At 47.6% G+C, this 11,914-nt stretch overlaps 1 protein-coding gene across 4 annotated transcripts in view; it reads right to left on the bottom strand.

Moving 5' to 3' along the window:
- Positions 1 to 301: 301 nt before the first annotated feature.
- DDX24 (DEAD-box helicase 24) overlaps positions 302 to 11,914 on the bottom strand; it is a 19,639-nt gene continuing 8,026 nt past the window's right edge. For 3 of the 4 annotated variants that reach the window (XM_067726806.1, XM_067726825.1, XM_067726835.1), the window contains 7 exons: positions 10,123 to 10,662; positions 8,902 to 9,055; positions 8,126 to 8,641; positions 6,042 to 6,117; positions 3,876 to 4,064; positions 2,358 to 2,487; positions 302 to 856 (listed from right to left, as the gene is read on the bottom strand). In XM_067726806.1, coding sequence (XP_067582907.1) covers positions 585 to 856; positions 2,358 to 2,487; positions 3,876 to 4,064; positions 6,042 to 6,117; positions 8,126 to 8,641; positions 8,902 to 9,055; positions 10,123 to 10,662 — 1,877 coding nt within the window. In that variant the 3' untranslated portion in view covers positions 302 to 584. The remainder of the gene's footprint in view (positions 857 to 2,357; positions 2,488 to 3,875; positions 4,065 to 6,041; positions 6,118 to 8,125; positions 8,642 to 8,901; positions 9,056 to 10,122; positions 10,663 to 11,914) is intronic. The other variant, XM_067726815.1, reaches the window with a different exon arrangement.

The following is an 11,914-nucleotide window of genomic DNA, read 5'->3' as shown; positions in this document are numbered from 1 at the left end:
GGAAGCTGTGTTCTCTTGGAAGCCGGCAATCTCTTCCCTGCCCACCTCCCAGCGAGGCTAAGACAAGACAGCAGCTGTGAGGTAGAGCTAAGGAGCTGTTAGGATTCTTCTGTGGAGAAAAACGGGAACACACGTTGCGGACCCAGGCAGAAATGACTTTACAGTGATCTGCGAAGCTCACCAGCCTCTCGCTCTATCCACACCGTGCAGCGGAGTGAGACACACCCCGCATGCATCCTGCAGCCAGAGGACTATGACTGTGTCCCCATATCCTGGCTAAAAACTCAAGAAAATGCGCTGGTTCTGACCACTGTTTTTAATTGAGGAAATCTAGTTAACCATACAAGGAGCCTGTAAACACTGGAACGCAGAAATATATAAGATGCTATACATAGAATTCGTACTGTGAAACAACACAGATCTGCATGAGGTCTCTCCTGCTACCGGAGGTGGTGTGTGCAAGAGAGAGATTTTTGTAACTGGGGCTGACAGTGGCGTGAAGTCAAAGGTGCGAAGGTTTTCCGTACAACCAGAGGACACAGACACAACGTGCGGTCACCAGCAGACCCTGACCTGGGGGGCAGTTAGCCTGCACTTGTGCTTGGCCGTGGCTGTTCCTGCTGCTGCTCTTTCGGCTGCTTCTTCTTCTTCTTCTTCTGTTTGGAGAGGCAGCTCAGCGCGGACTCGCCGTTTCTTGGGGCGGACACGAGCTCGGGCAGCTTGCCAGACTGAGTGGGATACCTGGTTTTCAGGTCATCCTTAAACAACGGTTGGGAGAGTAAATGGCGCAGCTCCTTCTTCAGGACTTTCGTCTGCTTTTGTCGCCGACGCTCTTCTTGCTGGTCAACTTTTCCTCCTTGAAACACAATTCAAAATAGATCATGTTTACTATGACCTGTAGGAGCATTCTGTGTCCCCTGATGGATAACACTTGTGGTAAGAAATGTTCTGGGACTCTTGGGGAGGAAAGCTCTCTGCAGAAACTAGTGTTGGCTAACTTCCAACACAGTTTAGGAGAACCACTCAGGGCCACTCTGTCCTTTACTCCTCCAAAAACCCCTCTAAGACAGGAATTACCTTTATTTTACAGTTGAGGAAATCCAGGTCACTTGCCGAAGGTCACAGAGCTAGCCGCCAAATTGAGATTACTCCCCCAGTCTCCTGACCTGAAGATCACTTTTCTTCCTATGACCCACCCACTGGTTGCCTGGAATTTGGTGACTGGACGGCTACAAACCCCTCAGGAGACAGTGAAAGCCACCTATGCAGCCCAGCTCCCCTGCATCTCCCCGCCAGCGCTGTAACTGCACCTGCAGAGGCGGACATGGCCAGAGGGCTCCACGCCAGCCTGGCCTCAGGAAGGGAAGCCAGGGCCTCACATCACAGCCCTAGCCCCAAGCCTGAGCTACCAGGAGGACCACTGACTGTCATCGAGCCTAGTGATTTGGTTCCTGGCTTCCATGCTGAGCAGAGAGCAGTTAAGCCTGCCTCTGAATTTGTTGGCTTTGGCACCGAGATGCCAACACCTCAGCTGAGCTGCCCACTTGTGGGGTGGAAAGGGCACTGGACCTAATTCTGGTGTTAGTTCTAGATGTGGTTCTACCACTTCTTAGAGTCAGGAGCTTTCCCAGAGCAAGGACCACACAGATTCATCCCTGAATCCTTAGTCTCTGGCCTAGGTTCGGAGCAGGGGCTCAGTCAACACCCGGTGCTGGAGCTGCTTCCCTGCACAAATCGCTTCTGTGAGCCTCTAGTTCCCAAATGTAATAACAATTCCTGCTCTGTTTACATCATGAGGCTGGAGAAGATCAAATGAGATGATGACAGAAGTGCTTTGTCAGCTTGGAAGACAGGTGACAATAAATAACTTAAAATGTACCCAACACTTTCTATTTGCCAGGCACGGTTATAAGCACTTTATACTCATTAACTCAAGCCATCTTTGCAACCCCATGAGGTAGGTAGGTACTTTATGACCTGCGTTTTATAAATGAGGACAGCCTAGGTACGACAGAGAGGTTAAATAACTTGACCCGGTCACACAGCTAGTGAGGGATGAGGCAGCAGTCAATCACATGCAGCCTGGCCACAGAGCCTGCCCTGACATCACTGTACTCCACTGCCTCTCCACACGAGGGGTGGAGCTATAGGCTCCGGACAAACAATGACAGAAGCAGACCGAGGCTGAGGGCTTTAGGCCCATCTGAGATTAGGGCCTGTCACGAAGAAGGAAAAGGCGCCCTGCCGATTTTGATAGGACCCATGGTGGCGGGGAGGCTCCAACAGACAGCAGCTGAAGGGAGAAACGGAAGACACAAGCTGAATGAGCCCTTCCTCAAGTCCGTCTCGCCCCTTACCCTTATACATTTCTTCTTCCAGCTCAATCTCAAGGGCAGCCGCCGCCTGCTCAATCCAAGAATTGTGCAGACAAGCCTGGAAGTTGCGATACTCAGCTTTTTCAATCTGTCGAGCTAAACGGATTCGTTCCTAGAGGAAAGGAACAGAAAGTATTCATCTGACAGAGGATTCAGGGTTCTGGGAAGAAAAGTCTCATTTAAGTTGTGTTTTTAAACAAGCTCTTGAGATCAGTGTTCAGTGAGATGCACCTCAGCTCCCATCACAATGCATCTGCTTTGGTTCCTGATGAAAGCACAGAGGGCAACTGCTCCTTGTGAGCGTGTTCACACGAACCACAAGAGCTGTCTTTCCAAACCTGCTCGAACAGCCCCTCTTCTTGGCAGCCCACCTCCGTCAGACTCCCGAGCTACACGTGCCAAAGGGAACTGTTTCCGCAGACACCGCAGCTGGCTTCCATAGCTGAGCTGAGACCTGGAGACACCCCGAGAGCCCTCAGTTAGGGCCCCGCTCTCACTCACAGGGACAACACAGAACTGTCACAGAACTTCCATCCCCTCTTCCACACTGTCCTCTGCCAAAAACATTTCCGTTCTCCTTCTCCTGGGTTCTGGGTTCAGACCGCAGCGACAGGATACAGCAGGAAAATGGGAAGGATCTTGTGATATAGGGAAAAGAGCCACGGGAAGCCAGGGTGGCTCCTAATCCCCTCTGCTTTCCCCACCGCTCCATCTCACCTCCCGCCCTATTTCCCTGCACAGCTAACAGTCCTTTCGAGCCAGAGGAGCCAGCAGAGCTTGAACCATTCCTTGCTTTTTGCTCCCCCAATTCCTGGAAGTCCATCCCTTCTTCACCCCTTCACATCTCTGCCTGCAGGAGGCTTGGAGGAAACTAAATCTCCTACCAATGTTACCATATACCCACCAGTCCACAGTGCTCCATTTGTACCTGAACTTCAGCCAGACTCAACCTGCCTCACGAGCCAGTGGATTTCTATGGAAGAGAAGCCACCCTGTTTTGGTGCCTGACACGCTGCAGCCCATAATAAGCAGCACCCACTCAGGGAATGTTTATTGAGTTAAAAATAAACCCCCGAAGGTAGGAATTACAGGCATCTGCTTCAGGGATTGACAAAACTTTAGTTTCTGCCTCAGCACGACACACTGACCTCACTTCCCTATAACCCTCCATCCAAAGGCATGTCCAGACAGCCATGCTCACTGCCCTTGTCCATGGGGGCGGGGGGGTGGTGGTGGTGGTGGTGGAGGTTTCAGGGGCGGAGGGAAGGAAGGGTTCATGAAGAAAACTCCTCCCACTCTGGCCACTCGCCCTATCCCCCCTTCTGCCAGACACAGTGCCCCCCACCCATTTCTTTTTTTTTTTACAAATCTCCCTGCTTAGCTATTGGCAGAACTACTAACTAGTTTCCAAGGGTGGTACTGCAAGAATCTCACAGCAAAGTGAGGGAGCAGCCGAATCCCTCCCCTCATTAGCACTAGGCTTCGAACTTTTCTTTTTACCTTGACTGCATCCATGTACTTTGTCTGCACAGGGAACAGCGGGATGTCCTCATCTTTCTTAAGGGTTCTGTAGATCTTCTTAAAGTTGATCACGTCCTCAGGCCCAACCAGCATCAGGCTGAGGCCTTCACTGGTGGCACGAGCAGTTCGACCGCTTCGGTGGACATAAATCTCCGAGGTACGAGGGACCTGCCAAAGGAGGAACTGGGAGGTCATCGTGGCTGTCACCAAGCACTGCTCTTCCCCTCAAGGCCAACAACCCAAGGCTGGACCCTCCCCCCTCTCAGCCAGGCAGCTAGAAACCTCTCCAGCACTGTGGGCAGATCCAGCCCTTGTCCCTAAGTCTCACATCCAAACTGTCCCAGGTTTAGCCCATTCACTGTGCAGGCTCTGCCCTCCCGTGCCCCCTGCCCTGGTTCAGGTCGTCATGACCATTCAACTGGACAATGGCAGTCACTTCTTATTTGGTCTCCAGTCCTGCCACTGCCCCCCTGACCCAACCCAAAGCTGCCAGTGTCATCTTCCTGAGTCAAAGCTCTGACCATCATAACCCCTCTACCTAAAGAAACTCTAATGGTTCTTCATTAACTCTGCATGGATGGTTGATGATGGTAATCATAAGCAACATTTATTAAATAATTACAATGTGCCAGGCAATTCTAAGCACTCTGCATGTATTACTACCCCATTTATCCCTCAACAACAGTAACGTGAAATAGATGCTTTCAGGATTATCCATGTTATAGACCGGGAAACTGAAACACACAGATGTTAAGCAATTTCCCCTAAGTTACCCAACTAAATGGTGGAGCCAGGATTCGAAATGAAGCAGTCCAGCTCCAAAGACCATGCTAACGCCTGGGCTCTACTGCCTCTACTCCAATAAAATCTGGATACATTATCCACAGATAATGTGGCACGGCAGCCGACAACCCCTCCCTTCCCACACCCACGGCACACACCACTAACCAAGAGCAGTCTCCTCCACTGAGCCCCGACAAGGCTCAGTATCTTTTCCAATGCAGTGCTCCAAGCACGATTATCAGTGGTTCGTAATGGTGTGGGAAGTGATGCCTTCTTCACTTTCCTCTTCTAACATACATACACACATAACATCCTCTTCTTCTCACTCCCTGTCAGCTGCCCCCTTCCACGTTTTCTCCTTCTCCTTCCTTCTCTACCTCTACATGCCCAAATCCTCTCCATCCGTAAATGCCAAGCATCTTTTAGAAAGCACTTTCCAACCTCCTAACCTCCCAAACTAGCAGTTATCTCTCTCTCCGATTTTATTCTGCAGCTTTCTAATATCTTCTGCCTTAAATTCTGGGCAAGGTCACCTCACGTCCTCTGGTGGATGTGATACTTCTTAGGGGCTAGAACGGTATTTTGTTAGCTCATTTAATTGTGATAACCCTATGGCGCAGGTAGCATTATTACTCCCAATTTACAAACGATGACATTGAAAGCAGAGATACGGAGTAACGTGCCGAGAGCTAACCCGCTAGGCAGCAGCCGAGAAGCACTCGAGCGCTGGAAGCGCGGCTCTGCAGCCCGCACGCCTGACGGCTGCTCTAGGCTAACCTTTACCAGGCACACGCGCTGATCCTCATGTCAGTATCAACAGCGTCTAACGTTCAGGAAGTGCCACCTGGCTTTCGAAACTCCTCACGCATAACTTCACCTTAATAAGAACTTGAGGAGTCGATATTGTAATAACCGCCGTTTAACAAATGAAGAAACTGAGGCACAAAGAGACTAAGTAACTTGCTCAAGGTTGCACAGCTGGGATTTAAGCCCAGGCAGGACTTAGTTACCACACTCTTCTATTCTCTACAAGCAGGGTAATCATTTTACATGCTGAACTTATTATGTCCATTTCATGGAAGAAACTAAGACTCTAACCTGCCCATATTAAGTAGCCTGCCCAAGTCAAAAAGAAAGGGGCTATCTGATATTTGACATCAGACAGTGTCGAGAGGTTTTGGAGGATAACTCTCACCACAGTGTTCTAAAAGTGGCAGCAGCCAGTTGGTCACCAGACGCTCGTGGTATTCTCTGTTGCATGAGGCCTTGGGACCAACAATTCCTCCTCCCTCCCTCAACCCTTGCTTTAAAAATTCCCCACTCAATGTTGGGAGATGCCTACAAATTCCCTAATGTCCCTACCTGGTAATGGATGACATGCTGGACTTTAGGAATATCCAGGCCCCGAGCTGCCACATCTGTCGCCAGGAGAACACAACTGTGGCGGAGAGAGAAAGCTCATTAATAACGACTAACGGCTGTCATTAGTCAAATTCTTACCACCAACTGAGTACTCTAAACACGACTGCTTACGGACACTCTACGAGACGATACTATTACACATCTCCCTTAGACAGACAAAGAAGCTGAGGCTCAGAGATTAACTTCCCAAGGTATATATATGGCTATTCAGTAGCGGAGCCAGGATCCAAACCTGGGTTTCACTGGCCGCAATCGACAAGCCACACTCTGCAATAATAAAGACTACCTCAAGTGCATTAAATGGGGCCATACTCTAGGTCGGTGACCTCATCTCCTATCACCCTCCCACTTAATTCCCTCCAGTCACACAGGCGTCCTTGCTCTCCTCGCTCTTCCTTAAACATGCCAAACCTGCTCTTACCTCCCAGCCTGTGCACTTAGTGCACCTTAGGCCATAAAGGTCTTCCTCAGATATTCACATTTCCTTACTTTCTTCCACTCTCTGCTCAAATCTCACCTTATGAGAAAAGCCTCCCAGACCACACACCCACAGTCTGCACAACTCCCTATACAACTTTACTTCTTAGCACTTAGCACCACTTGACAAACTGTATACTTACTTTTCAGTTTATTACCTCTGTCCCCTGGGATGTAAACTCCACGAGAGCAGGGACTTTGCACTACTCACTATTCTATTACCAGCCCCTAGAACAGTGCCAGGTTCACCGCAAGCATTTAATAATATGTACTGGGTGATGTTTCTTAATGTATGTGTAGTTTGAGGGGAGTCAAAAGCACCTGAGGTATGTCTTAAAAACTAAAGATTTTAGGCCCTTCAGGGTCCCCACTTCCTGCATCTCTGAGATAGGCCTGCGGAATATGATGCAAACTAAAGTTTGTAAAATATTAAACCACCATTCTAAGTCAAGGTGAGCAAATTTCTTCTGTAAAGGGCCAGAGAGTAAACTATTTTTGGCTTCACGGGTGATGTCTGTTGAAACTACTCAACTCTGCCATTATAGCACAAGAACAGCTATAGACGATACATAAATAGGCCTCGCTGTGTTCTGATAAAACTTTACCAATAAAAACAGGTAACAAGCCAGATCTGGCCCATGGGCTATAGTTTGCCAACTCCTGATCCAATGAACCACTAACTCTACTTACTAACATTGAGAGGGAAGTGAACCACTTGTTCTTGAAACTAATCTGTAACCGGTAACCTGACAAAACAATGTGGGCAGAAACCAGTTTAATGTCCAGCTTCCCAGGCCCTCATTTTGACAGTCTGCACCGTGCTGCCTGCCTGACCATCAGTCTGGCCCAAAAGCAGATGGACATGACAGCATGAGCTCCACAGTCTGACAGGCTGGTCTGAGGCCCAGCTCTACCACTTCCAAGCTGAGAAACCTTGGGCAAGCTTATGTGCTTTTCTAGACCTTACTTTTTTTAATCTATAAAATAAGAATAATGACAAGTGGTTAAGTATTAAAGCTAACATTTAGCAAGCTCATACCATGTGCCAAGCACTGTTCTGAACACTTCAAATGCATAAATTCACTTACTCCTCAGAGCAACCCTCTGCCATAACTTTTATTATTATACTGATTATGAGAAAACTGAAACACGAAGAAGTAATCTGACCAGCTAGAAGTGACACAGCCAGGATGTGATCTCAAGCAGTCCGCTTCCAGTCTGTGCTCTTAACCATGATTCTATTCTTCTCGAGGATGTTAGAAGTGAATGAATGTAATAATGTATCTAAAATGCAAGCACAATACTTAATCTATTGTTAAGTGTTCAATAATAATAGGTATTATTGTCACCATTACTCATTATTAAAGAAGTTTCTGTTGGGTATTACCAGCAACCAAATGTACTAGATTAGAGTGAGCCTGCCTCACGCTGTGCAAAAAAAAAAAAAAAGGCTACCTTCTACAATAAGGCTCCCATGAGAGAAGGTAGCTTCCCACCATCCTGGCGACATAGACCCAATGGCTAATCTGTGGACAGGCCTGACTTACTCCTCCAGACGGGCAAACTGCTCCAGGTTTCTGAGCCTCTGCTTCTGGTGCATGCAGGCATGTAGGGTCAGCGGCATGACATCCAGGACTTTGAGGAGCCCAGAGAGGCGTTTGATGCAGGAGATACTGTTGGCAAACACTAAGGTGCGGCCTGGATACTGCATCAGGAAGTAGTACAGATATAAGTCTTTCTCATCAGTCTCACAGTGGATCTTGGTCTCTGTCAGTGTCTCTGCCGTGGCCTCCTTTCTTGTAAGGTCGATGACCTTGGGCTTGCCCCGCATGCCAATCTTCTGCATGAGGAGGTCAAGTTTGGCAGACCTGTCGATTTTCTTGGCGTGCTTCTTGTGAAGGACTCGAGCAGGAGCTTGATGTACCAGGGTCAGCGTGGCCGAGAAAACAAGCGTCTGTCTCTTCGGGTTGTACTGGGCATCACTGAGCATCTCTAGCAGCTGGGAGAGCTCAGCAAAGTGGCCTTTCTCAACCATGCGGTCAGCCTCATCGACCACCAGGCACCTACAGATCCAGACAGACCCACATCACCTGGTCAGCAGCAGGTAAGAGGAGTCCCCCACGGCATATACTCTACCGCCCCACCGCCCCCAGGGCCCTCAGCTAACCCCCCTCACACATGCCCAGCTTTCTAAAGGCCCAAGTCTGGCTAGGGCCACACCAGGGCACTTTGTAACAGGGAGAAGGCATTGCACACTGTGCCATGTCACCTCAGGTCCACTTCAGAACGGGGGCTGCGGGAAAGGGGAGGCACTGTTTCTCACCTGAGCTGCCGAAGGTTGCTCAAATGAGGGTGCTTTTCTTTAACTAGCTCCCACAGCCGGCCTGGAGTGGCAATCACAATCTCAGGCTGACGGTTCAGCATCCTCTGCTGTTTCTGTGTGGACATTCCACCAACCAAAATAGCAGTTTTAATGCCTGTGGTACACAAAACATAAGGGACACTGTTATTCAGACTGATTGCTTATTTCTTCCAACGCTGACACAGGTGCCCCCAGATTAGTAAAGGCTGCGAGTCACCAGCACAGCTCCCCTCTCCAGGGGAGTGCTAAGAGCTCGCCTGCCCTGTTGATGCCATTGCTAGAGGGCTTACCAGGTCTTCTATGATCTAGGCCCTGACTATTTCCCCAACCTCATTTTTTTCTACTCTTTCCCCTCCAACCACACCAGTAGGGCTGGATTTGAACCCAGGCATGGTGACATCCAAAGCTCTGGAAAAAATGAGCAGTGGTGCACCACAGTGCTGGGAAAGATGTAACTTGTAGCTGTGACACACCTCCCCTAGGAGTTCCTGCCCATGCCCCTCAATTAAAATTAAACTGAATCTCCTCTGATGGTTAGTGTTCTCTTCTCCTCTCTAGTGGAGGACTTTGCAAGGTAGCCAGTATGGAAGGAACACAAAGGGTCAGGCAAGCAAAGTGCTTAGTAAAGTGCCTTGTAAGATACAGTCAGAGCTTGACAAGTAACTGCTCCTTTTACTATAAAATTGAAACCCCGACTCTGCAGCCTTTCCCAAAGAATTCCCTGAAAAAGTTAAGTTCTAATGCCCGAAGGCAAGAGTCAGCAAACTTTTCCAACAGTAAACATTTCTGGCTCTGTGGGCTAAATGGTCTCTGTACAATTACTACCTCTATTCCACTCTGCACTGGTGATGCAAAAGTGACCATAGACGTATGTAAGTAAGTGGGTGTGGCAGCACTTTATTTTAAAAAAAAAAAACCCAAACAGTGGTTTGCCAAACGCTGCCCCAAGTATCTACTGTATCCAATAAGTTAACTAATTTGCTACGCAGCTAGAATAGCATTCGCTATGTGTTATCCTTGGGAGAATAAAGAATGTGTCACTCAAACAGTTTTCTGTCGGGCTTAATTCTCTGGCAGAAGAGAAAGGTTCCCTCTAGAGGGCGGGCACAGCTGATTCACCTCTGCCACCCCAGCTACTGGAATCCTTTCAGGCAACATTTATTAAACGGAATTAAACCTCACTTGTAAACTTGGCCACAGCATCAATGTGTTGTTTGACTTGAACGGCTAGCTCTCGAGTGGGAGTCAGAACCAGTCCAAGCAGAGGACGCCTTGGATGTGCAATTCTGCCACCCAATTCTTGTTTTAACTTTCTAGTCTGCTCTTCATCAAGCTTCTCCTCCTTGTTTTCATCCTGTTTGGGAATGGGCGTCTCCCTGATCAGGGAAGAAGGTCCTTCACCGGCATCATCATCATCACAGGAGGGCAGCACCTGGTTTGAGACTGTGGCTCCAATCTTGGCTCTTGCCTGGCCGGGTGGTGCTCTAGCCTTCGCTCCAGCCTCACTGGGCAGTGCTTCACCCTCAATTCCAATCTCAACAGGCAGAGCTCCAGACTCAGTTCCAGCCCTGCCTGGTGATCCCATCTCAACTCCAGCCTCATTACTGGTCTCCCCAGGCGGTGCTCCTGTGTTACTTAGAGCTGGGATAGGCTTCTTCCTCACCTGCCACTGCAGCACTGCATGAATCACTGGAATGGCAAAGGCAAGAGTTTTCCCACTTCCTTAGAAGCAAAACAAAAAACAAACAAAAACAGTGTGAATCAACAGATGTACATACTTTTGCCTGATTCTATCCTGTACACCGAATAAGGGACCCTGAAATAGCCAAGTGCCACCCTGACCAATCCAAAGCTCCTTCTACCCTACACAGGTATGGTACCCCTACAGCACTGCAACCAGAGGGCACCTGTAATTAGGAGTCTGAGGAAAAGTCTGACAGACTGGCATTGCGGGCTGAGGTCACCAGTAAACTACAGACAAATGTCCAAACAATGAAACCCTAAAGAGATGGGCAAGTTTTGTGCGTGCGTGCGTGTGTGTGTGTGTGTGTGTGTGTTGCTGTTGTACAGGAACACAAAATTGAAGGGTAAGGAATGGAAATCTGTATAATACTTTCCCAAAACCTTTCTCTGGTGGGGAAGGAGGGAGTAAAAGAAAATTTTCGTAGTTTTCGAGAAAATTTTAAAACTTTTGTCTATGCTTGAACATTTTCAAACTAGCCTTTGAATGTATATGGAGCCCAAGTATTCACACCATCTGTGTGGACAAAAACAAACAAACAAAACAAACCACTTCAAGCTGAGAATTTAAAGTGGTTCCAAAATTAAAATGCCCCAAGCAGAAGCAAATAAGTGATCTCTGTATAAAGAAACTTTTATCACAGACCTCAAAGAACTCTCACAGATAATTTTCAGAGGAAAATGAGCATCTCTTAGGAACGAGGTACTATAAGCAAGAACTATAACAAAAAAAAAAAAGAAAGAAAGCAAAAACAAACTCATAAAACTTCAGAGAAGAAAAATAGCACTTTTCATCAGAAACAACAAATGCTATAAAATAGTGCAATGACATCTTTATCTGAAGACCTGGGGAAAAAAATCTGACAATCTACAACTCTACACTTAGCAAAAATCTCTTTCAAAACAAAATGCAAAATAAAGACTTTTGTAGGTATACAAAAGCTGAAAGAATTTATCATCAGCAGACCTGGTATACAAGAAATATTAAAGGAAGTCTTTCGTGTAGAAGAAAAGATGATATTGGCTGAAAATCTGGATCAACACGAAGGAATGAAGAGTACCAGAAACGGTCACATGGATAAATATAAAAAGTCGTTTTCTTATTAAAACTTCTTTAAAAAATAACTATTTAAAGGAAAAATAATGAAAATGTGTTTGGGGATTTCTAACACATATAAAGTATAAAACAAAAAGCACAAAGCAAAGAAAAAATGCAAATATCCTCTTGTAACGT

The sequence above is a fragment of the Pseudorca crassidens genome, chromosome 1, assembly GCF_039906515.1.
Source record: "Pseudorca crassidens isolate mPseCra1 chromosome 1, mPseCra1.hap1, whole genome shotgun sequence".
Lineage (NCBI taxonomy): Eukaryota > Metazoa > Chordata > Mammalia > Artiodactyla > Delphinidae > Pseudorca > Pseudorca crassidens.
Note: the sequence above shows the minus strand (reverse complement) of the source record. Positions and strands in the feature narration are given on the sequence as shown.